This window comes from Malus sylvestris, chromosome 11, assembly GCF_916048215.2.
Source record: "Malus sylvestris chromosome 11, drMalSylv7.2, whole genome shotgun sequence".
Taxonomy (NCBI): Eukaryota; Viridiplantae; Streptophyta; class Magnoliopsida; order Rosales; family Rosaceae; genus Malus; species Malus sylvestris.
This window is the reverse complement of record NC_062270.1, coordinates 40,291,966-40,313,983: the sequence shown is the minus strand read 5'-3', so window position 1 is coordinate 40,313,983 and position 22,018 is coordinate 40,291,966. Positions and strand designations below refer to the sequence as shown.

Genomic DNA, 22,018 nt, shown 5'->3' with positions numbered 1-22,018 from the left:
CATCTTGGTTTTGTTTACGATCTAAAGTTGTCCAGGATATCGGTTTCCTTGAACCTAGTTATCGAACGATTTAAGATAATGGAGTATCGACTATCAAACAGGTTTTAATTACCTGGTTTGCCTCATTCGGACGAGGATTTAACACTAATTAAGCAACAATTCCCACTGATGGCCTCGTAACGATGAGGATAACAGTAACAATCAACGTTCACAGTTTTAAACACACAAATTTCTTCCAACCTCAACATACTAAACCCAAATTCCCCGGTTGAGCTAATAACTCTGCCAGTCAGAAAACATTGATCGGTGTATCCACTGGCATTCAACGACTTCTTTGATAACGTGCATTCGATGAAGTTATTCCGAAACAATCCCTAAAGGCGGGTTTGTGTCCGATGAGATCTCCGCTTCCATAATTTGCTTGTCCTTTAGGTGGCAATCTGGACCTGGTGTGTTGTTGTATCACTATGATTGTCGCATATCCCTAGTTGGACGATGAATGCAACGATACTCCCTCTGTCGATACCCTCGCTTTCAATCCAAATATGACCTCCCATGGTGTTTACAAACCTAATCCAAGTCATTTCAGGACATAAGGTGACCAAGTTGGATGAATAGGCGAGAAAACAAAAGCAGGATGCAAGTTTTTAAATGCCCTACGGAAAGGATGAAAGATCGGAAAGTTTTCAACTATACCGTTTGCAAATGGCAAGTCCAAGTCCTGCACCGTTGTTTATTTGATTGGATCCATTTCGGGGCTGAGAAAACTTGGTGAAAAGATGAGGAATATCTTCTGGGAGAACACCACAGCCAGAATCCTTAACCTGCAACAGGAATGCCATCAGATCACGTTGCTTCACTGTCGAAGTTACTAAGAGATGTATCGACCTCAGCACACAAAGAAAAGCTAAACAGCGATAAAACACACAATAATTGACCTGAACTCGTAGGTAGAAGTAACCATCAGTTGACGCTGGATAAAACTCCGGCGGTTGCCAGTCTCTTGAAGATTCTGATTTCGCAACAGATGCTGTAATTGAAATATAGCCCTGCTTTGTGAACTTCACAGCATTACCGGCAACGTTGAGAATAGTTTGCAACAGCCGATTCTCATCTCCAACGGCATACACAGGTAAGTCAGGGGATTGAATCAAAGTCATAGACAACTTCTTTACAGATGCGACGGGCTGTACCAAATTCATTACCTACAGTTTGTAAAGGGTTTGTATGTAAGTTCAAGAAAACCAAATTATTCCAAAGTACACATTCAAGCCCTGAGTCTGGAAAGTTTACCTCTCTGAAAACTCCATGGAGGTTAAATCTTTCAGTGTCTAATTCTAGGCTATCATCTTCAAGTCTAGAAAGATCTAACACATCATTAACAAGTGTTTCCAAAAGGTTGCTACTCTTTAGTGCTGTCTCTATCATAAGCCTTTCTTCCGGAGTCAGTTCCGTCTCTAACAGAAGAGAAGACAATGCAATGATTGCATGCATTGGTGTCCTCATTTCATGGTTCATGACAGCAAGGAAATCATCACGGGCATGGATTGCCATCTCTGCTTCTCTCCAAGCTAAATCTAAAGCATCGTTCTGCTCCGTGAGCTGTTTACGGGCTCGCATAGACTCTTCCAGAATAGCAGCATGTGAAAGAGCAACAGCTACCTGAGCACAACTACACTTGTTATAACCTTTTAAGTACGTGTATAGGAATCATAAGGAAGACAAGTGACATATCAGTCGTTAATACATTAGCCTTTCAATTCATGAACTTCAGATGCAAACAGCACCCGAACAGTACGCAAATAAGCATTGTGAAATACAAAGAAAAAGAGTCATGTATCACGATGGCAAGTCATTCAGTGAAAACGGAACGAGTGAACAACAAAACACACCTGATCTGCCACAACATCAACCAGCTCCAGTTCATGTTCTCGCCACTTTCTGGTGCCATCCGTGGGTAGAATCAAAACCATGATTGCGTAGCTTTTGGCAGAGACATCCGGCCAGTCATTGATTTGAAAATTTGAAAGATTTAAAAGGGGCACCCGCAGAGCAACAACCTCAGGTGGTACATATCTTCCCACAAGCGGTCTGATTCTTGCCAGTGGGCAGGTATATGGTATACGAATTGCCCGAGAACTGTTGAAGACTTCGTTGACAACAGGAAGGTCCATTGACACAGATGACCCAGCTTGTATGTGGTAGTTCAGAGTGTGAGAAAGCTGTAGGTTCATACCAGTTCTGGACGGCATCCATAACGCGCATTCCTGGAGGCCTAGAGTTCTACCCAACTCAACAAGGGTAGTTTTCAATATAGTGTGCCTATCCAACGTGCTTCGAATTTCATGAGTCAGCATCCTAACATGCCTTCCTGTTTCTTCCTGAGTGAGCATAAGCCCCATCTCCTTGTCAAGCTCTTCAGCTCTGCTCTTCAGCGACAGCTCCCGTTTCTTGACGCTTAGCAAATCCGGGATAATGTGAACGAGCATTAGAGCGGTAGCACACGATACAACGGCACACGAAACCTTGGCAACAGTCATGAATATGGCAACAGTTTTGGTGTGCATTGAGAAAGTCCATACATTTATGAAATGGGTTGCCCCACAAAGAACAATGAAAGCACCGAACTGCACAAGCACCCATCTGTACGGAAAGAAAGCGGATTTCTGCACAAAATATATGAGCTCCAAGGGAATGGAGAAATAGGCAAGGGCAATGAACACATCAGAGATGTACTGATATTTCACCAGCAGCTCATCTGGGGGCCATTGCGCGTCTATGCAATCACAGGACTCCATTTTTTCAACGAATCTGTGAGAAAATCATAAGGAAACGATCAAAAAACAGAAAGAAAAAAAAAAGATCGAAGCTTTGGAACCAATGATCCATCTACTTTCCTTAAAAAATGATCCAGAAAAAAACCCAATTTTGTTTTCTGGTATTGGATTTTGGCAATGTTTAAAGGGGTCAATGAGATTTTTCTCTCCAGTCTCCAGACATGCTAAAAAACGAGGCTAATCATAAAAATTATCTCTAATCAAATGCTAAACAAAACATTAAGGATAATTATAAATGAGTTAATCGTTAATATTACTTACCAGGCTTGAGGCTTGAGGGGAGAGACGAAGTGAGGGTGAGAGATCAATTGGGGAGCTCTGAAGGAGTGATCTGAGCTGTCCATTTTCGCAGGAGCTGAGCTTCTGAAAGTGAGAAGCGTTTTTTCATGGTGGAGGAAGAAGGAGTGCAAAATGGAGTAGGAAAGAAAAAGACATGGACGGAGGGGGGAAGAGAGCCAAAAAGCGTCACGGATAAACCAAACAGACAACGCCCACGCACGCATGAATTCAATACAAAGGAATACGAGGGTCTTGCACGTGCGAAGAGAAGACCCATGTAGAGTTTGTATTTTTTTTTTGTTTTGTTTCCTTTTTCTAAATGAAAATAGAGAAATGAGAACAAATATTATGAATATATTTGTGTGTCGTCCCACCAAGTTTCGAGTTCCGCTAGCACTAGTCTTCGTTAGTGCACAATTTGTCGATTCATAACGTAACGTTGACAACTGACAGTTAAATGTCACGCGTAAGTATTTCCGGCTCAATGTTGTGGGGTATGCCCTGGGGACAGGAGTGAGAGTAAAAAATCTCTCATTAAACTTTTCAAAACCAAACCCCCTCTCCCCCCAAAATATTTAGTGTACTGAGAACACGATTGAGTATAACAAATTTCATTTTGCAAGTGGTTGAATACTTTAAAAAAAAAGTTTTCTAACCAATTGTATAATGAAACTTGGTGTCGTAGGTTGTGTTCTTGGTACACTTAATGAGTACGGGCACAACCGCACATTATAAGATAACTCTTTTATAAGATAAGATCAACATAGAGTCAAGTGAGGAAAAGATAGACATTCCATTTTAAAAAGCCACCTTTTGAATGGATAAATTAAAAAATATAAAGATAAATGCTTATTAGTTCCTCAAAGACAAGAAGATGATAGATTTGGAAAATGGGGTAGGTCAATGTCAATGTCCATGTACATGTCCTCTTTCTTTTTTAATATAAAATTGGGAGAATTGAAGGTGCATTGTATTTGACTGAGCCAAATTCCTCTTCTTTTGGGAGAGAGATGGTGCGTTGTATTTGGAACAGTTGAGAAGTGAGTCCATGTTTTAAATTATGCTAGGCGCTAGTCGAACGACGGTCAGGAGTTTAGCGTTTCAACGTTTAGGTGGGGATCTAAGTGATTTTTTAAATTTAAAGTAAATTTATTATATAATATATGAATAAATGTCTACTTATATTGAAAATATGGGAACAATCATATAATGAGTGTTCATTCAAGTATTAAACAAGTTTCTTACAACTTATTAAAAAAAACTAAAATGAATAATAAAAGTTATCTATTTTCTGTTTAAATAAGAGGCACGACCTGGGCGGACTAGGTTAGGTGTATTTTCTTAATTTTCAAATGTTTAAAAATTAATTGGAGCAGTTAACCATCTAGCGCCTAACGCGACATAAGAGGGAGGCCCAGTATCTATGACATTTATCTAACATAAGCTTGTATCAAAATATTAAAAACCACATAGTGGGCCTCTGCAAATGAGTTAATGGGCCACTTCATTCAACTGGACTGATTTTACAGAGTTTGGGCCTTGTTCGAGAAGCCCAGAAAGCCTACAAGTCTAGAAGCTTCGCGTAATCTCTCTTACTCTTTAAACTCTCGTTATTACGAAAGCTCCCGCAAGCCCGTAAAACTCACGTTCCTCTCTGCTCTCTGCTCTGTTCCCAGCTTCTAGGGTTTTACTCTCTCTCTCTCACTCTCCCCCTTTTCTGCAAAAACATGAGGTAAACATCTCTTCTTCCTCTTCAAATTTACTCAATTCTTCTGCTTTCGCCCTCTGATTTCATCGTCTTTGCATTCCTGCCATTGTTTTTCGTCGATATGCAATTTTTGTGTTTTTTTTTTTCAATTCCGATTGCTCTCTGCAGACATGTAAACTCAGTAATTTATACTTTTAATTTAATTTAATCCATGTTTTGCTGTTTAATATGGTTCAACAAATGGAAAATATTATATGGGAATCTTTTGCTTTATTGGGTTTTTTTTTTTTTTTTTTTTTTTTTTTTTTTTGGATTGAAGCCTGTGATTAAATGTTAATCCCTGTTTTGATAATGTATTATTCACCAATTTAAGTATGTTTATTTGTCCTTTTGAATTTTTCCTTACCGCTCTGTTGATATTTAGTTCCGAAATTTATACAAAACAGTAAGAATTCACAGAGAATTTTACTTTAGTTTTTGTTTGGGTGATATTCGATTGAGGGATGCGTATTTGAGGCAAGTTTTTTCGCTAATGATGGTTGGTTTTCGCAGTCGTCATCCGGAGGTGAAGTGGGCGCAAAGGGTGGATAAGGTTTTCCTTACAGTGCTTTTGCCTGATGCAAAGGACGCCAAGGTTAAGCTTGAACCCGATGGAACGTTCAGCTTCTCGGCTAGTGCTGGTGCGGAGAATCACCAGTATGAACTCAAACTGGATCTTTTTGATAAGGTTAATGTGGAGGTGAGAATTTGTTTGGGCAATCACAGATGCTCTTGTATTATTCAGAGATGATAGTGCTTATGCGGGTTCTTATTTCGTTGTGTGATTATTCCGCTGTGTTATAGGAAAGCAAAATAAATGTTGGCGTGAGGAGTATCTTCTGTATTGTGGAGAAGGCGGAGCCAGAATGGTGGCCTAAGCTGTTGCGCGGAGATGGAAAGACACCGCATTATGTCAAAGTAGATTGGGACAAATGGGTGGATGAGGACGATGATACTGCCGGTATGCAATTCGCATATTCTGTTCCATTTCCTCAGACTGTTTCATTTGACAGAAAACATGTTTGTTGTACTTTATTATTAAAATGCCACTTCTTGTTTTCAGCAGGATCAGGTCCCGGTGACATGGATTTGGGAGGGATGGATTTCTCGGTCAGTAAATATTATTTCTTGGCGTTTTCCCTTACCTGAACTGTTTTGATTTTTCTATTTGTTGTTCTGACGCTAATTGTACCATGCAGAAATTCGGTGGCATGGGCGGCATGGGAGGCGACGATATGGGAGGAATGGGTGACTTTGATGATAGTGATGAAGGTAAGAAGACTATTAGCACTTAATCTTTAGTGGCAAGCCGAGTAAGGATAAACATCTCATTAGGAAGTCTAGGTCTAGTATTCAAAAACCCGCGATGTAGGCTTAAAGGTTCCACAATGTTTGATGACCGTGAAAAAACGAATGGGGATTGGAGATGACTCTACTTAGACACAGTCTTAGGTTTCGGGTTCGTAGGAGTTAAGGTGGGTTTTTGATGTGGACCATCCCATTGGGAAGATGTTCATGCCTTGTAAACTAATGAAAAGGGCTTGAAAACTTTGAGTTTTAACGATAAGGACAAAATAAAGGGTAAAGTGAATAGTATCAGGATTGATTTTTTAGTGTAAAAATTTGGTTTTTCGTTAAAGTGAACAGTCCCAACAACAACAATCTTAGGGTCAAAGTTCGTTTTATAAATATTTCTACCTTGAATAAGCTCTTGCTTTGGATTTTTTGCCTGCGTAACGCTGCATGTAAAATTACTTTAATCTGTTCGTTTGTTGGATGAAAAATAACACAAAGATTGCTAAAGCAATAGTCGGATGTTCCGTCTTGGTTACCAATAATGTTCCCTCGTCCTTTTATTGTAGATCTAGATCTCTCAAAGGCAGAAGATGAGGCCGCCGAAGAGCAGGATGCTGTCAAGGCCGGAGTTGATACTTCGGAAGAGAAAAAGGAAGCTACTACGAGCACATAATTCCGCGTTACGGACCTTGACGGGGTCGGCCAAGCTCGCGTGGTTATGGAGTTTTGTGTTTTCCTTTTCACCTTAAGTTACTAGGGGTGTGTTTTTATCTAACCGTCCATCGTCCATCGTTTTAGTCAGCAAAATGATGAGTTCTTGTGTGTTTAGAGAAGTGGCAGTACGGGGGATGTTGTACTTTTAGTTATTTGTTTGATGGATCTGAATTTTAAGTCTTTTTTGTTTTTTTTTTTTTTTTTCATCCCGGCCATTTGAGTTTGATGGATATTTGTTTTGTTTACCTTCTTATGGGTAAACCCTCTTACACAATTTGAGTTAACTGTGTTTTTATTGATGAATCTTTAAAAAGGGGGGAGGGGGGGGGGGGTTGCCATTTTCAACTTATGAAACATTCTTCTATATTTCTAGCACATGAATTTATAAATCAAACGAACACAATGATAAAACAATAACAATCAAGTCTTATTGAGTTCGCTGTCTTATTGAGTTAGTCGTATGAATCTTAAAATGTCATTTTGTTCGGTTTTGTATCAAGTCTTTCATTAGTTTTAAAAATATTATATTAGTCTCTTTTAACGTCTTCAAAGACTCTTTTTAGCCGAGCCTTCTTAATGTTGCATTTTGTATACTTCTTCCAATTGAAACATTTGTAAGTTTGCGGTTTACGTGTTCAAATAATTAAGTGGAATAAAAAACACATAACTTTATAAAACGATTTACTGGTCGTGAGCACACTCACAACTCTTCTATGTTCAGCATTAAAAATAAGGAATTGTTATTGACACTTTAAAAAATTTATTTTACATTCCAAACTTTCTATATTTGAAAAGAAAAATATAATTGTGAGGAGTGTAGAATGAGATTTTTGGAGTACTAATAACACTTCCCTAAAAATATGTTACTTGATAACGGTGTTAAATATTCATTGAGTTGTAAGTATTTTTTAAAATCGATTAACAAATTGTGAGTGTTACTGAATTTTTTAACAGGATCCTCTCCAGATTTTTTGGTGAGGATCTTGGGGATCCGTAAATCGTGTTAGTTCATTGTATATCGTGCTGTCAGTTTTTGTCAGGTATTGTTTGTATTTAATTTTAAATAAAAATATTTAAAATAATTTATGACTCCATGATGTAACGGATATGATTCACAGATTCCCAAAATCTTCACAAAGGGATCCCGAATTCGTCAAACGCTTTTAGTGGTTGACTTAAAGTAGACTTGGCTGACCTCCATCGTGGTCCGTAGCGGAAATAAAACCCTAGAGTACAGATCCTCACCAGATCTAAAAAAAGGGAGTCTAATAATCAAATGAGACGGCCGTTAAAATTTGATCAAACAGTTATAAATAAGAGCTCCTCTCAAATTATAATAATTGTAATTATTGGATCAAATTTCAACCGCCGGATCGTTTGATCATTGGGCTCCCTTTTTTAGATCCGGAAAGGATCTGTACTCAAAACCCTAAACCCCAAATTACATTTATTTGTCCAGCCGGAGAGAGAGACAGAGACAAAGATGGAAGCTACGGACATGGAGGTGGAGGAACTCCCTCCGTCCAATCCTGACCCCTTCAAGCGTATCTCCCTAAAAAATTCCATCCAAACCAACTTCGGCGACGACTATGTCTTCCAAATTGTCCCCAAGTACGTCCCTTTTCTTCTTAACTTTTACGTTCTGTTTGTTTCCCAGGAAAATTCTGAGAAATGAGCAACTTAACCTTTGAGTTGCGTTCTTCAGCTCGCACTTTACCTCAATCTCTTTGCTTTCTTATATTTGTTCTGAAACCACAGGGTTGTGCTTAATTGGGTTTTATGATTATTAATTGGGTGTTGAATTTTTGTGGGATTTTTGGTGGAAGGGATGATTGGACGGCAATGGCGGTGTCGCTTTCGACCAACGCCGTGAAGGTGTACTCTCCGGTGACGGGCCAGTACTACGGAGAGTGCAATGGCCACTCTGCCACTATCAACCAAATTGCATTCTCTGGTCCATCAACTCCACATGTCCTGCACTCTTGCTCTTCTGATGGAACGATTCGAGCTTGGGACACGCGCACATTTCAACAGGTTCGCTTCTCGAATTGCAGACATAAACTAACAATGTTTTGCATACATAAACACAAATGTTTCTTAACTCGTTTTTGTTTGATTGTTAATGATGCAGGTTTCATCTTTTCATTCTGGCTCTTCTCAGGAGATTTTCAGCTTTTCGTTCGGAGGATCAGGGAACAATCTTCTCGCTGCGGGATGTGATGCTCAGGTGCTGCATCCATTGTAACGGCTTTAATTGTGTTTTGTGGCTCCGGTCATTAATTAATCAAGATTTTCATGTAGCTCGTTATTTTTCTAGTTTTATGTTCTTCATGTTATCAATAATTCAACGCTCCACATTAGTGAAGATCGTGTCAGTTGTAGGCTAAAATTTCAGAAGATAGCGCGCTCAACATTCCACATTTACTCTTTAGTCTGCTCAAACTCATTGGGTGCAAAACCATTTTAAGTTTTTATGCTTATGATTCTTCACATATTTCGACGGATTCTATATCATTTGTTTTTCCCCCTTCTTGCTGTTTGACTTGTTATGCTCAGATACTATTCTGGGATTGGAGGAGCAACAAACAGGTAGCATGTCTGGAGGATTCTCATGTAGAAGATGTTACCCAGGTTGATTCTAATCCATTTTGTTTTCGTTTGACATATGGATTTGACAGTTTAGCTTTAGCAGTGTGAAACTTTTTCTTCTGCCAAATTGCATTGTGAAGGTTGTGCAACTTGATAGAACTGGGCGGCCTATATAACTTTATGTTTTCAATAGGTTCACTTCATCCCTGATCATCAAAGCAAGCTTCTTTCTGCTTCTGTTGATGGATTGATGTGTATATTTGATACCGAAGGAGATATCAATGAAGACGATCATCTAGATTCAGTAAGTTAAAGTTGAAGAGGTTTAGAGTTTATAGTTTTACATAGTCATGACGATTTACCTTCCAAAAAATATAGGTGCTAAACGTTGGCACTTCAATTGGGAAGGTTGGGTTTTTTGGAGAGACGTATGAAAAGCTCTGGTGTTTGACCCATATTGAGACCTTAAGGTATCTCTTTCTATCAATTGATTATGAATCTACCCCAGCAACACACTGCACGACTTCTATTTGTTAGTCTCGTGAACATAGTGGCTTGGTTAGTGATTTGCATCTTCTAACTCGGGAAACAGGATCAAAGTTTTGCTTTTGAGTACAAATATGCGTTTTGTGCTGCTTATATTTTCCCTGACTTGTAACTTGATAACCGCTCATGTAGTATCTGGGACTGGAAGGATGCAAGCGAAACGAGTTTCCAGGATGCTCGTTCTTTGGCTTCTAAAGGCTGGACACTCGATGATGTAAGTTGTTCTCTCCAACAGATTCTTCTCTTTTAGTCAACTAGTTATGAGATTAGCCTTATTTGAATATTTCATATTATTCATTTGAAATATCTTGTATGCCGTTAAAATGGAGGATATCGAAAAACTTTGTGTGTATGCCATGATTTTAGTGTGGACAAATGCTTTTACTTTTAGCCAAGCCAAGTAAACTCCGTTTGGCAGGTCGATTATTTTGTTGATTGCCACTACTCAAGAGAAGCAGAACAGTTGTGGGTAATTGGTGGCACTAATAGTGGCACTTTAGGTTACTTCCCTGTAAGTTATAAAGGAAACAAAGCTATAGGGTCCGCTGAAGCAGTTCTTGGAGGTGGACACACAGGCATTGTTCGAAGTGTGTTGCCAATGTCAAGCATGCCCAGCGGATCCAGCCAAGGCCACGGCATTTTTGGATGGACTGGTGGTGAAGATGGCCGCTTATGTTGCTGGTTATCAGATAATGCTCCCGAGATAAACCGATCATGGATTTCGAGCACACTGGTTGCAAGATCACCTCGGACCCGCAACACAAAACGGCATCAACCCTACTAGAATCAAGATGTTTATAACTTCTCTGACTACAAGTTTGATTGCCTTTCTTGTAATTTTGGTGATTTTTTATTCTGTTTCGGTAAGGATAACGGTCTCCTGTACCATATTTGTGTGATCTATCCACCATTTACAATGTAAAATTTCAGAGGAATATCGTAAGTACCAAATCTTTGCTCTTCAGATGATCAGCATGCGTGTGATGCAAGCATCGCGCCAACTCTCAATATATGGGTAAACATAGAGCTCAGTTGGATGTGCTTTTAAAATAACTGAAAGCGCTTTTAGTGAAAATATTTTTGAAACCAATCTTTAGTAAAAATGCAAGTAAATCATGAAAAAGCACTTAAAAGTGCTTCTTGGAAGCACATAACTGGTTCTTCTTGCAGAAAGCACTTAAAATGTTTTTGTAACCCAAAAATATTCTCTAAAAGCATTTTCAGTCATTTTAAAAGCATATCCAAACAAGCTCATAATCAACTGTGTCCATCTTATGACTTCCCATGATTGAGCATTCCCCGGGACCAGCAGAAAGATTGGAAATCAGGCCATTAACATTTGTTTAAACCGAACAACACTAATAATTGTCTTGCGGGAAGAAATAAAACCATTTGGTTGATCTCTACTAAATAAATGTAGCTGAGTCACATCTACAGGAATGCATGTAGTCGATCCCACAAAAATAATTTTATAATTTCCGCCCTTGGAAAAGTTCGGCTACTGTTTACCGAAATAAATTGGAATCTTCGAAATCTTTTTCCGAACCCTAAGCCAACTTTCGGAAATCTTTTCTAATGTAGAACAAATGACTGAAACAAAATAGACTTTTCATTGTCGTCTGATTAACGTTGTTTATATCCCCAAGGCCCTTGAGCTTCCCCAGAACAAACCTTTCGGTTTTATCCCCAACTCCGGTAGATTCCAAAAATCTTTTGTTCTTCAGGATTTATGCTTGTAATCCGTGTTAGCTTCGTGTTGCGTCATTTTTCTAAACCTCAGAAAGAACGTTCAACTTCTTCCATTGTCTCCTTAGCATCTTCGAGTTCTCTGGCAGTTCAGAGACTCTCGACTGTTTGGTTTCGGAAGCTTGGTTGTGAAGAGGACAAGTTACCGGTCTCAATTCGTTGCCACAAGGCCTATTGCTACCGATCAACCTACGTTTTAGCTACTGGTACTGCTCAACGTTTGGCATGCACCGAGCAACGGAGGGTCAAGATCTTTTCATCCTATATTTACGACCTTGACCGGTCGAGAGTGGAGTCGTAACCATCCTCATGGTCAACTCCACTCTCGATCTCATATTGCTAATTTAAGGTTTACCATCTCACTCTTGAGATAGTGCCACCAAGACAGATTGTGATAAGAGTGAAAAGATGGATACATATCATCAACATTAAATTTTCAAACCCGCCAAACGGATACAAAAATACATTTCATACAGAACAGAAACACATTGGCTACACTTTTCCTGAATCATTCCGTCTAAATCGCATTACCATGATAATAAGAAGCAACTTGCCCATCTCGCTGTTTGTTTCACACTATAAGCTGAATCAAGCTCGGCCTCGACCCCCACCTGACAGAAAAACAAAGATAATAAGCCTCGCGTCCAGTATATAGATTCATAATGATTCATGACTTGTAAGCTAAGCTCCCAGAGTCCTTGCAGAAATGTAGTTACGAATGTATGACAGACAGAAGAAGATACAACAAATCAACCCTTTTCTTCCTTGAGGATGATAAGGGGCAGATGGGAAAACAAGTGTTACCTCTGCTTCCACCGGCCTTCCCACCAGGTCCACCTCTGCCTCGGCCTCCACCAGCACCCTTGGCAGCATCATCCAAGCCACGTCCAATGCCTTTAGCCTGTCGTCCACCAGGACCATCCTCCCTACCTCTTCCTCTCCCACGCCCTACTCCAGGTGGTTTCCTGTCTGGAAAAGTTTATCAAAACACACAAAGTTAGAGAGCAATCTTCTCAATGGATAAAGCTATATCCTTTACCCATTTTAGACGCAGGGACGGAGAATAAAAAGATCTGCACTACCAAATGAGATAACATTATCATACCTGAACGATTCTTGGTTTCTTCCTGGACCTTGTCAATCACCTGAAATACAAAAGGCAACAACACAAGATTAGTCCAATTTCTAAAGTATTCGAACAAAATCGGAGCAAATAAAGATGGATGAATCAAAACTCCTATTGCATGCGTTATCATTTTACACTATAGAAGTTAATACGCATGAACCATATTCTGGGCCTGATGACAGAAATTTAATGCTGGGAATAGTAAGGCCAAAAGGTTTATAGCAAGCAAAAAGCATACCTCATCAGGAACTCTAAGATACTTAATAGTATTCCCACGGATATAGCATTCAGGCATTCTCCAAAACCTATCTCCATCCTACACGGTATTCCACCAAAAAATTAATGACACTCTTCATACAATCGTAATATATCATTTCAAGTCCACCAAAACTTTACAGCATAAATGAAACGACTCTTACTTTAGAGGTACAAATAACCTCTCGAAGATGGATGTTCATCCAAGTATCACAGTTGACCAAATGGCCATTGTAAGTCTCCCCATTTTTCAATTCTACCAACTGTTACAGTACACAAAACCCACAAATCATAGATCTCAGTAGACAACAAAATTGAAAAATGGGGTTATGTCAAATTGCGATTTTAAGTCCAGAATTATCCCAGTAAAGTTACAAGACAAGATCTTACCATAGGGTGCCCTTGGGCAGTCTTCAGCAAAGAAAGAGGAAGCTGCAGCAGTGAAAATTAACAAAGTTGAGCAAAAATTTCAAAATTTCAAAGGAAAAAGATTCAAAATTTCATAGAAAAAAGGGGAAAAGAACACTAAGATTTGTGTGGGTTCATATAACTTCCGCTCTCTTTCCTCCATTTTCTCAGAAACCAAACATAAATCCTAAAACAAAAATAAAAATCAGGGAGGGTGACATACCATCTTTTAGGGCTTGGAAATCGAACCTAGAGAAAATCAAGAGGCCTGCAAACAAAATAGGTAGATAAATTAAACAAGAGGGCAAGAAAATAAAACCCTAAATAAAAAGAAATTGAAGATTATGAAAAAGTAAGAGTTGTTAGGTAGAAGACGATGCGGCACAAAACCCTAGCTGAAGTAGGTAGAAGATTTACCAGCACACAGGCTTGGATCACGAAAAAGGACCGAGCTTTACGCGGTTTGCTTCTGCTTCCAATAGCCTCTCTCTCTACCTCTCTCTCTCTCTCTCTCTGAGCGAGTATCGAGCGGGTTCTTTACAAGTTAAAAACAAAAGAGTTGGCCTTTATTACCTTCCGCCCTCTCCTCCCCTTCTTCCTTTATATATGGGTTTAAAAAGGGTTTTTAATTTCAATTTATTTATTTGTTGTTGGCTTAGTTTTTTTTTTTTTTTTTTTCTGATTTTGTTTTTAAGAAGAACAACTAGTGGTAAGCTACGATTATCCATCTCCTTGCGAGGGTCAAAAAGACTTACATAGATATTTCAGTCTTTTTCTGGCCACAAGTTTATTCTCGAGCTTTACGAGCGGATTATACTAAAGCTCAAAATTCAACTAAATTTGCTAATAAGTTTAATATTTTAATACAAATTATGTAAATCAACTCGACACAGTTCAAGTTTATTCGTGTTTGGCTCATTCGATTTATGGTGGGTAAAGAAAATGTGCCAAGCTCGAATAAAATACTGAACTCATTAGCAAATTTAGCTGAATGTGGCTAGTAAAAAAAAAATAGCCGAGCTCAAATAAAATACTGAACTTATTAGCAAATTTAGCTGAATGTGGCTAGTAAAAAAAGAAAAGAAATAGCCAAGCTCGAATAAAATATTAAACTAATTAGCAAATTTAGTTGAATTTTGAGCTTTAGTATAATCCACTCGTAAAGCTCGTGAGTAGCTTGTGCTCTTATTTTAGGGAGTTTTAACAAAACACTTCTAGTACTATTCACTCTTAACGAAAAACCACATTTTTACCTTTTCCTGATACTATTTACTACACATTTATTTGTCATTTTTCATTAAAACTAAGTTTTTTTTTTTTAACTTTTCGTTAGTTTTCTCTTATTTTACTAAACTAGCTTTGCTCTTGTAACGAAAAGTTCGACGTAGCCAAAAACCAATTTCATCATCGTACATGAAAAAGTTAAAAATGCAGTTCTTGGAGTTAGGAAGGCAAATGTTTCATCAAGTGAAGAAAGTACAAAATAAGTTAGGGGACCATCAGGGAGTCCGCCGGTCGAGGTTAGGGAAATATCCATCAAGAGTCTTCATCATCGCCTTCTTCGGACCTTCTGCGTATGGTTTTCAAGTCGACCAAATGGCGCATAGTCGGCCTGCCATGCGGGCAATTCCAAGGAGACTTCAGACCCGCCAAATGCTCAAGAATCTGAAACAGTCGATCAAGTCAGAATTTGCACGGTTTTATATTACAATCTGAAATTTACCGAGGCTTTGCTGAAAAAGGGTTAAAGAGTCAGGTGGTTGCGAAACAGGCGGAGGATCAACAGTAATACAAGATTATGCAAAAGGGTGTTACCTTCTGCATCTCATTTCTTCCAAGGGCGTCCCCAATCATAACAGATGATCTGCATGCGCGTGATGCTAGCATTGCACGAACTCTTGATGGGCAAACAGAATCAACGGTGTCCGTCTTATAACTCCCCATGACTGAGCATTCCCCGTGACTATCAGCAAGAGTGGAAATCAGGTCCTTGACATCTGTTTAAAAGCAACAACAATAATCATCGTCTTGTGTGCATCCTTTCGTGAAGGTGCGTGTGGCTTTTTCAGACGACAAACATGTTAACAGATAGTATGACTAGGTACAATAACGGACTCCATATATGAACACGGACGTTCAAATGCAAATATTAGTTACTTTCATTGGAGATCAGCGAATCCCATTCTCTCAAAAAATTCATTGTCAATATTCTCTCCAACTGACATGGAAATATTTGAAAATAATTCGTACCTTCAACTCCGAAAGTTATGTTTTTACTGAAGGGGACAGCTTTCAAGTTAAAATGTTGCCCAGGCGGAGCCTGTGGATCCTCTTCCAAAGAGAATCCATTTTTCCTATGATTGAACCCAGAAACCCGACGTAAGGATCAAAATATAATCTTATTATTAATGAGTAATATGCGTATGAAAGAACGTAGTCAGACAGATTTTGCACCTGATTATGTCTATGTGCATTGAAGCAACAACTTCTTCCTGAGGAGATAACTCTAACCTCAATGGCCTACACAATCAAAGGTGAAAATAAGGCCTACCTACTTTATCTTCGATTTCATAAGGAAAAAGTCCTCTGAAACAGTAATCCATACATACTGGGGATTAGGACATGCCCAATAAAGGTATTCAAAAACTCTAACTCACCGAAGAAGAGGCTGTTGGTTTAAGATAGTAGATTGTGATAGACGCTCAAAATTGTACTTCTCATCAGCTGCATGCTGGAAAGAGAAAAGACTACATCAGGTACCAGTTTTCACTGAGGTAAATATGTGAACGTAGTGCAAAAATTTGAAGCGGGAAGAACTAACAGCATTACACCACTCAACATTAAACTAATTCTGAACCATGGATGGTACATACTTGATCCACAATAAACAGATCTTGATCTAACTTCCCAATGATGAAGCCAAGATTGAATTGCCCAATTACCTAAAAATTGGGAAGCAACCAGATGTCAATACCAGCTAAACATAATCCAAATGCATATGTGGAGTAAATATGTGAGGAAAACGTAGAACAGAAAGAAAAGTAAGAAATGATCAAAAGATCCAGTCAAGGAAAGCTGATTTTAGTAATAGCACGGACGCGCATAACATATGGTTTAGCAAGCAACTACCTTCATTCTGCCAAAATCTTGCTTTCTAAAAAGTCTTTCCAACTCAGTAGTAGCTGCAGCTAAAGCCCTCGCTTTCCGCTCCTCGTTTTCTGATTGAGAAAGCTCCAGCGTCGCAGCAGCAAAGCACCTGTTAGTGGGCATACAAATCTTTCCCATCAAAAACAGCATTTACCAATACTTTGCATGCTTCAAAAGTAACCATTCTAAAAGACCTTTGTGCTTTTGCTCCTCCAGGTAAGCTTGATTTCGATCTAGACAACATCCGCAGCCTCCTTGTTTTTAGGTCTTGAAAGCTAAATTGCAAGGTGGAACACATCATAACACTAGAAGAAGTCTTTGGAGTATCTAATAGTATACAAGAAGGTGATGGAGCTGCAACAGGAAGATCTTCAGACAAACAATTTAGACCTCCGCTAGGTGAAGCAGGTGATGCCATAATAGGAGGAGGATCTGCTATATGTTGAGGCTGTACATCCTGTAATTGAATTGTCAAGTATTAGGATTAAAGTTTCAGTCCTACTATTATCAGGATTAAGATTATTTCCAGTTTGATTAGGGTCAGATTTAGTTTCCTATTCTATTTTGGATTAGGATTTCTTTCCTAGAATAGGTTTACTTTCCTGCATTCTTTAGGTTTAAGCATTATAAATATCTCTTGTAATTCCAATAGTTAAAACAATAAAGAGTTGATGGATAGAAAAGCTTTGTTTTCCAGAGATTGGAATTCTAATCCTGCGATGGGATTATTTTGGTGAGATGCCAAAATTCTTGATGTGAGGCCAAGAACAGGTGAGAGGCCCCTGGAGAGCTTCTAGTTATCCTTTATTGTTGTTTTAATTAAGTTTTCTTTGTTTTCACTTCTGCTAAACTATCAAATTTCCCCTGCCCAACTCGGTTCCACATCACCTTGAGTATCTCAGAAGCACTCCATGCGTTCTATCTACCTTGATTTCTTTTACGTATTTTCTACAATAGCCATAACTTTTTGATAGGTTAATGATATATCATGATTCAACAAATTATAGTGCTTTCTGTCATCTCCAAAGAAAATATTGCAAATGGTGTAAAATAAGCATACAGCAATGATGTCAAAACTTAGGGCCATAAAACATCAGTGATAACTTCCTTAGCTCTCACTGATTTTAATTACCGAAAGAGAAACTTGTTAGTCTTGCACACATCAAACTCAAAACAAACAAGTTAAGAAGTTAGGTAAAAACTAGAAATCCACTTACCTCACTAGGATTGAGATCTTTAGTGTTGCCCCCAACAGAAATTGGACCTCTAATTTTATTGAGAATCTTGTCTGCTCTAAGATACTTGGATGGCTCATTCTCATCAACTTCAGCAGAGTTATCAATCTCAGAAGAAGCATTGGCCTGGTCATGTCGAACCGGAGAGTTTGAAACAGTAGCATGCAAATCAGAAGTGCTTTCCTTGGATTGAGAATGAAGAGCTTGGTTCCTTAGGACAGGCATTTCAGATAGCACTGTACTGATATTTTCATGTTTTCTTTTACTTACGGTCACAAATTGATTGAGTGATGATTGAACAGAGATTGAACGACTACATGAATCTCCATTGGCAGCATTCTCAACCACTCTTGAAAGAGAACGAGTTTGATCAGTTGTCATACTGTTGTTATGTGTTGTTAATTTGCTACTACTACCACCAACCTTCTTACTGCTGTGTACTCTAAGAGTAAAGTCCTTGCTCATCGCATTTTCTAGGCTCAACTCTTCTACATCATCGGTGTACTCAGACTCAGTTTCAAGAGCTTTCAGACGAGCATTGCCTTCTGCAAGGTGATCCTTAACATGAATTTCTTCGGGAACACTGCCATCCGGAGATGATTGCTTCGGGAACATACGAGACAGTTGACGACGAAAACACGACTCAGAGCTACCTGCTTCCTTAGTAGGCACCTCCTCAACTTTATTAATAGAACAAGGAGCATCACTTGGAGAATATGTTTGCTGCAAACCGCCTGTAGTGGCAATGCTTACTTCTTCAGAAACAACATCCTCTGTAGGCGATTGTTTCAGAAACTTATGAGACCTTTGATGAGGAGAACACAACTCTGACCTATCTGCTTCCTTAGCAGGGTCCTCAATTTTATTTACAGTGTAATGAGCATTACTTGAAGAATATATCTCCTGTAAACCCTCCCTAAGGGCAACCAGTATGGCACTTTCATCAGAAAAGAACACTTTCCTTTTATCAGGAGTTACATTGACATCACACGCTCTTGTTGGAACCGTAAAATTCATTATTGCAATGGGGTGCTGCTGGGAATTTGCTCTTCTATACAACTCATTCACAAGCTTGGTAACTTTAGGCATATCCACCGGTCTACCATTCACAAAAAAGTACTGTCTATCTCCCATATTTCGCCCACTACCCTGTCCAGACTTGGACAGAAAACCATCAACCTTGCAACTTTCAGACACAGATATACTCACTGGTTCTAAGCAATTGAACGTGGTCAATCCAAACAGTGTGACAATGTTATCTTTAAGGGAACCACTCCCTTGTGTTTTAAGTACCACAGATTTCGCATTTTTACCAGTAGCATTCGTGCAGACTAACCGAACGCCTTTAGCAATAAGAGCATAGGCCTATAAATCCAAATACCACAAGTATAACGATATAAGTTACGAATCTACACTATCCATGGCACTCAATATAACATTGTAAAGTAACAATGTACTATGCTATAATAAGTTATAAAACTCACACACATTCAATAAAGAAACAAGCTTTCCATACTCCTTCCGAATGTTGCGGCTGAATTCCTTGCACCGCACTGGTAAATTCGAAAACAAGTTCTTCACCGTGACGGTAGTGCCCGCTTGCCGGGCGGTCTTCTTCTCGGCGACCAACAAACCCGAATGGTCGAATGTCAAGTGCGTGGCGACGGTCTCGTTCTTGGTCCTGGTTTCCACAGTCAAATCCCCCAAAGCACAGAGAGAGCTCAAGGCCTCGCCGCGGAAGCCGAAGGTGGTGAGGGACTGGAGGTCCGGGAACCCGGCGAGCTTCGAGGTGTGATGCTTGAGGGCAAGGACCCGGAAGTTGTTCGGCGAAATGCCGCAGCCATTGTCGACGACCTGGAACCACTCTTTGCCGTAGTCTTTGAGGCCGATTTCGATGCTGGTGGCGCCGGCGTCGAGGCTGTTTTCCACCAATTCTTTCACGGCGGCGGAGAGGTCGAGAATCACTTGGCCGGCGCAGATCCTGTGCACCACGCCCTTGTTTATCGGCTTTATTGTGGGGGAATCGGACGGAGCTGCTGCTGCTTCCATTGAAACCCTAAATCATCGATATGATGCTGTTTCTGAGTTGAAATCCACCGGGAAAATGCTCGATCGTAGAAAAAGTGGAAAAACCCTAGAAATTGACCTTTCAGATTTTGCCGCCTAAAACTGAAGCGCAACCGTTGGAGAGCGGGAGGGACTGGTGTTTACGCGGGCGAAGCTGACGTCTCACTCGTCTGCAGCTTTTCCCCTCTACTTTCATTTTCAATTTTTTATCTTTTCGATTTTTTTAAAGAACTTTACAGATACTGTTTACTTTAACAAAAAATCATATTTTTACACTAAAAAATCAATTTTAGTACTATTCATTTTACTTTTTATTTTGTCATTATCATTAAAACTCAAAATTTTCAAACCTTTTTCATTAGTTTTCATTTTTTCTTAAATGATTTTGTATAAATTATGAAAAGAGGAATTCAAATTAATTTAATTGCAAAAAAATAAATTTAAACTCAAGCGCATAAGAAATTAAACATCACTTTTAAGTTTGTCATCTTTTTAACTCTAAATTTTATTGTTGTTAAAAAAAAAATCTAAAATTTACCTAGCATTGATTGTATCTGTCAGACTTTGTTCGTCTTGTTAGAACATCTTCAAATGAGACGTAAAAAATATATGTTAAATTTTATTGGAATGTTGATGTGGCATTTTAAAGTCTACAATTTGACATAAAAGACAATATCTTGAATAATCAAGTTGTAGGCTTTAAAATGCCACATCAACATCAAGTAAAGTTGGACGTATATTTTCTAACGTCTTATTTGAAGATGCTCTAAGAAGACAAACAATGTTTTCTCGAACCTTAAAGGTGCTTGGTGGCGAGTACAAGGAATTAGTATTGGGTGTATTTTGGAGTTTTTTTTAATTAAATTTCGACCAATGCTCTACATTTTGTTTTGATTTCTAAGACTTTTCACTTATAAATGAACAATCCTACTAAACTAAAGAACTAAGTGGTATGTTTCCAAAAAAAAAAAAACTAAGTGGTATAAATCACTTTTTGGTACGTAGCAACTCAATGATCATCTCTAAAAAAGTCCACAAACGTAATTCTTCAAATACAAGTGTATTTAACCTACTTGGCAATTTGAAGACGAAATTTTGCTACTTTACAGTTATACTTTTTAGTATTTCATCATTTTTCGTCTTTTAATAATAAGAAACAAGATAAAAATAATATTTTTAGGGAACAAGTTGACAAATGACATAGTGAGTCACTGAGTTCATAGAGTGGGCAAAACATGTGGCGCTTCAAATTTAACAAAAAATAACATTTGTAGAGTGTTGAAAATGCGCCCGTCAGAGCAAAAGTTTATGCGTGGATACTGTTCTAAAAATCCCCATTTAACACCGCCTAAAGGGTTAGGCAGTTGATCACCGTCTCAATTAATGCTTAGGTATTTAAAAATTAAGAAAATACACCAAAGAGCGTCCGCCTAGACCGCTTAGACCATCTAGGCACCCACCCAGACTTGCCTAAGTTGCGACTCACTTAGACAAAAAATAGATAACTTTCATTTTGCATTTTTTTCAATAAATTGTAAGAGACTTGTTGAATACTTAAATGAGCACACATTATATGCTTGTTCTATTTTCATTATGTTCTAATACTTCATAATATATATGTTATTCTATTTTGTAGTTTATGATGAAATTATATATATTTTAAGTATAAAACGACATTTATTTATACGAAATATAATGAATTTACTTAAATCCACGTAGTCTGCCTATACCTCGCCTAGCCACCTACGCGCTAGGCCCCAACCCGCCGTCCGCCGTCCAACTAGCGCCTATCGTCTTTTAGAACCTAAGGATCAAGTATTTTTCCAACTTTTTTTAGTACAAGCAATACCTCAAGTTTATATTCGCCTTTCCTTGGTTATTTTTGTAACCCATGATGATATGATTTTTCTTGGCCCCGGTGCCTCAGCACTCTTTTAGGCTCTTTGTCAATGTTCGTGCCACTGCGGGCAAGAAGAAGAGGATATGTGACTACAAAATCTAGCCGAAATTGCCGAAAGAACACAAA

The 22,018-nt window shown here is 38.8% G+C and overlaps 4 protein-coding genes and 1 pseudogene across 7 annotated transcripts; 2 read left to right on the top strand and 3 right to left on the bottom strand.

Annotated features, from left to right (window-relative positions):
- Positions 1 to 137: 137 nt before the first annotated feature.
- Positions 138 to 3,324, bottom strand: LOC126589550 (probable ethylene response sensor 1; annotated as a pseudogene).
- Positions 3,325 to 4,728: 1,404 nt separating this feature from the next.
- LOC126591084 (uncharacterized protein OsI_027940-like) lies at positions 4,729 to 7,168 on the top strand. 2 transcript variants are annotated; one of them, XM_050256650.1, is made up of 6 exons: positions 4,729 to 4,848; positions 5,377 to 5,563; positions 5,668 to 5,824; positions 5,927 to 5,973; positions 6,063 to 6,135; positions 6,726 to 7,168. In XM_050256650.1, exons 1-6 carry the CDS (start codon positions 4,844 to 4,846, stop codon positions 6,830 to 6,832), a joined length of 576 nt encoding a protein of 191 aa, XP_050112607.1. In that variant the 5' UTR covers positions 4,729 to 4,843; the 3' UTR covers positions 6,833 to 7,168. The 2 variants fall into 2 exon arrangements, with proteins under 2 accessions (XP_050112607.1, XP_050112608.1); XM_050256651.1 differs by having other exon boundaries at positions 4,744 to 4,848; positions 5,930 to 5,973.
- Positions 7,169 to 8,259: 1,091 nt separating this feature from the next.
- Positions 8,260 to 10,972, top strand: LOC126589341 (WD repeat-containing protein GTS1-like). Of its 2 annotated transcripts, none has more exons than XM_050254606.1 (8): positions 8,260 to 8,484; positions 8,700 to 8,907; positions 9,005 to 9,100; positions 9,430 to 9,504; positions 9,656 to 9,766; positions 9,841 to 9,932; positions 10,141 to 10,222; positions 10,400 to 10,972. In XM_050254606.1, exons 1-8 carry the CDS (start codon positions 8,357 to 8,359, stop codon positions 10,790 to 10,792), a joined length of 1,185 nt encoding a protein of 394 aa, XP_050110563.1. In that variant the 5' UTR covers positions 8,260 to 8,356; the 3' UTR covers positions 10,793 to 10,972. The 2 variants fall into 2 exon arrangements, with proteins under 2 accessions (XP_050110563.1, XP_050110564.1); XM_050254607.1 differs by having other exon boundaries at positions 8,266 to 8,484; positions 10,427 to 10,972.
- Positions 10,973 to 12,149: 1,177 nt separating this feature from the next.
- Positions 12,150 to 14,136, bottom strand: LOC126589344 (probable U6 snRNA-associated Sm-like protein LSm4). The gene is made up of 8 exons (XM_050254610.1): positions 13,961 to 14,136; positions 13,767 to 13,811; positions 13,526 to 13,567; positions 13,300 to 13,398; positions 13,119 to 13,196; positions 12,860 to 12,899; positions 12,559 to 12,723; positions 12,150 to 12,365 (listed from the first exon to the last, which is right to left on the bottom strand). Exons 2-8 carry the CDS (start codon positions 13,767 to 13,769, stop codon positions 12,343 to 12,345), a joined length of 450 nt encoding a protein of 149 aa, XP_050110567.1. The 5' UTR covers positions 13,770 to 13,811; positions 13,961 to 14,136; the 3' UTR covers positions 12,150 to 12,342.
- A 792-nt stretch (positions 14,137 to 14,928) lies between these two features.
- On the bottom strand, positions 14,929 to 20,262 carry LOC126589340 (DNA mismatch repair protein PMS1). Of its 2 annotated transcripts, none has more exons than XM_050254604.1 (10): positions 19,414 to 20,262; positions 17,908 to 19,290; positions 16,885 to 17,147; positions 16,673 to 16,799; positions 16,417 to 16,485; positions 16,201 to 16,274; positions 15,998 to 16,063; positions 15,794 to 15,897; positions 15,359 to 15,540; positions 14,929 to 15,208 (listed from the first exon to the last, which is right to left on the bottom strand). In XM_050254604.1, exons 1-10 carry the CDS (start codon positions 19,972 to 19,974, stop codon positions 15,080 to 15,082), a joined length of 2,958 nt encoding a protein of 985 aa, XP_050110561.1. In that variant the 5' UTR covers positions 19,975 to 20,262; the 3' UTR covers positions 14,929 to 15,079. The 2 variants fall into 2 exon arrangements, with proteins under 2 accessions (XP_050110561.1, XP_050110562.1); XM_050254605.1 differs by having other exon boundaries at positions 19,410 to 19,547.
- Positions 20,263 to 22,018: the final 1,756 nt, after the last annotated feature.

What these genes read in the sequence shown, in the direction of transcription:
- LOC126591084 (XM_050256650.1), top strand. An exon ending in TTGATAAGGTTAATGTGGAG is followed by an intron (nt 5,564 to 5,667) that starts GTGAGAATTTGT and finishes GCTGTGTTATAG; the next exon opens with GAAAGCAAAATAAATGTTGG. An exon ending in TGGGAGGGATGGATTTCTCG is followed by an intron (nt 5,974 to 6,062) that starts GTCAGTAAATAT and finishes TGTACCATGCAG; the next exon opens with AAATTCGGTGGCATGGGCGG.
- LOC126589341 (XM_050254606.1), top strand. Translation starts at nt 8,357, where the DNA reads ATGGAAGCTACGGACATGGAGGTGGAGGAACTCCCTCCGTCCAATCCT. An exon ending in CTGCGGGATGTGATGCTCAG is followed by an intron (nt 9,101 to 9,429) that starts GTGCTGCATCCA and finishes TGTTATGCTCAG; the next exon opens with ATACTATTCTGGGATTGGAG. An exon ending in ACCCATATTGAGACCTTAAG is followed by an intron (nt 9,933 to 10,140) that starts GTATCTCTTTCT and finishes CCGCTCATGTAG; the next exon opens with TATCTGGGACTGGAAGGATG.
- LOC126589344 (XM_050254610.1), bottom strand. An exon ending in AGGTTATTTGTACCTCTAAA is followed by an intron (nt 13,197 to 13,299) that starts GTAAGAGTCGTT and finishes AATACCGTGTAG; the next exon opens with GATGGAGATAGGTTTTGGAG. An exon ending in AGAAACCAAGAATCGTTCAG is followed by an intron (nt 12,724 to 12,859) that starts GTATGATAATGT and finishes AAACTTTTCCAG; the next exon opens with ACAGGAAACCACCTGGAGTA.
- LOC126589340 (XM_050254604.1), bottom strand. Translation starts at nt 19,974, where the DNA reads ATGGAAGCAGCAGCAGCTCCGTCCGATTCCCCCACAATAAAGCCGATA. An exon ending in AAGATCTCAATCCTAGTGAG is followed by an intron (nt 17,148 to 17,907) that starts GTAAGTGGATTT and finishes ATTCAATTACAG; the next exon opens with GATGTACAGCCTCAACATAT. An exon ending in ATGCACATAGACATAATCAG is followed by an intron (nt 15,898 to 15,997) that starts GTGCAAAATCTG and finishes GTTCAATCATAG; the next exon opens with GAAAAATGGATTCTCTTTGG.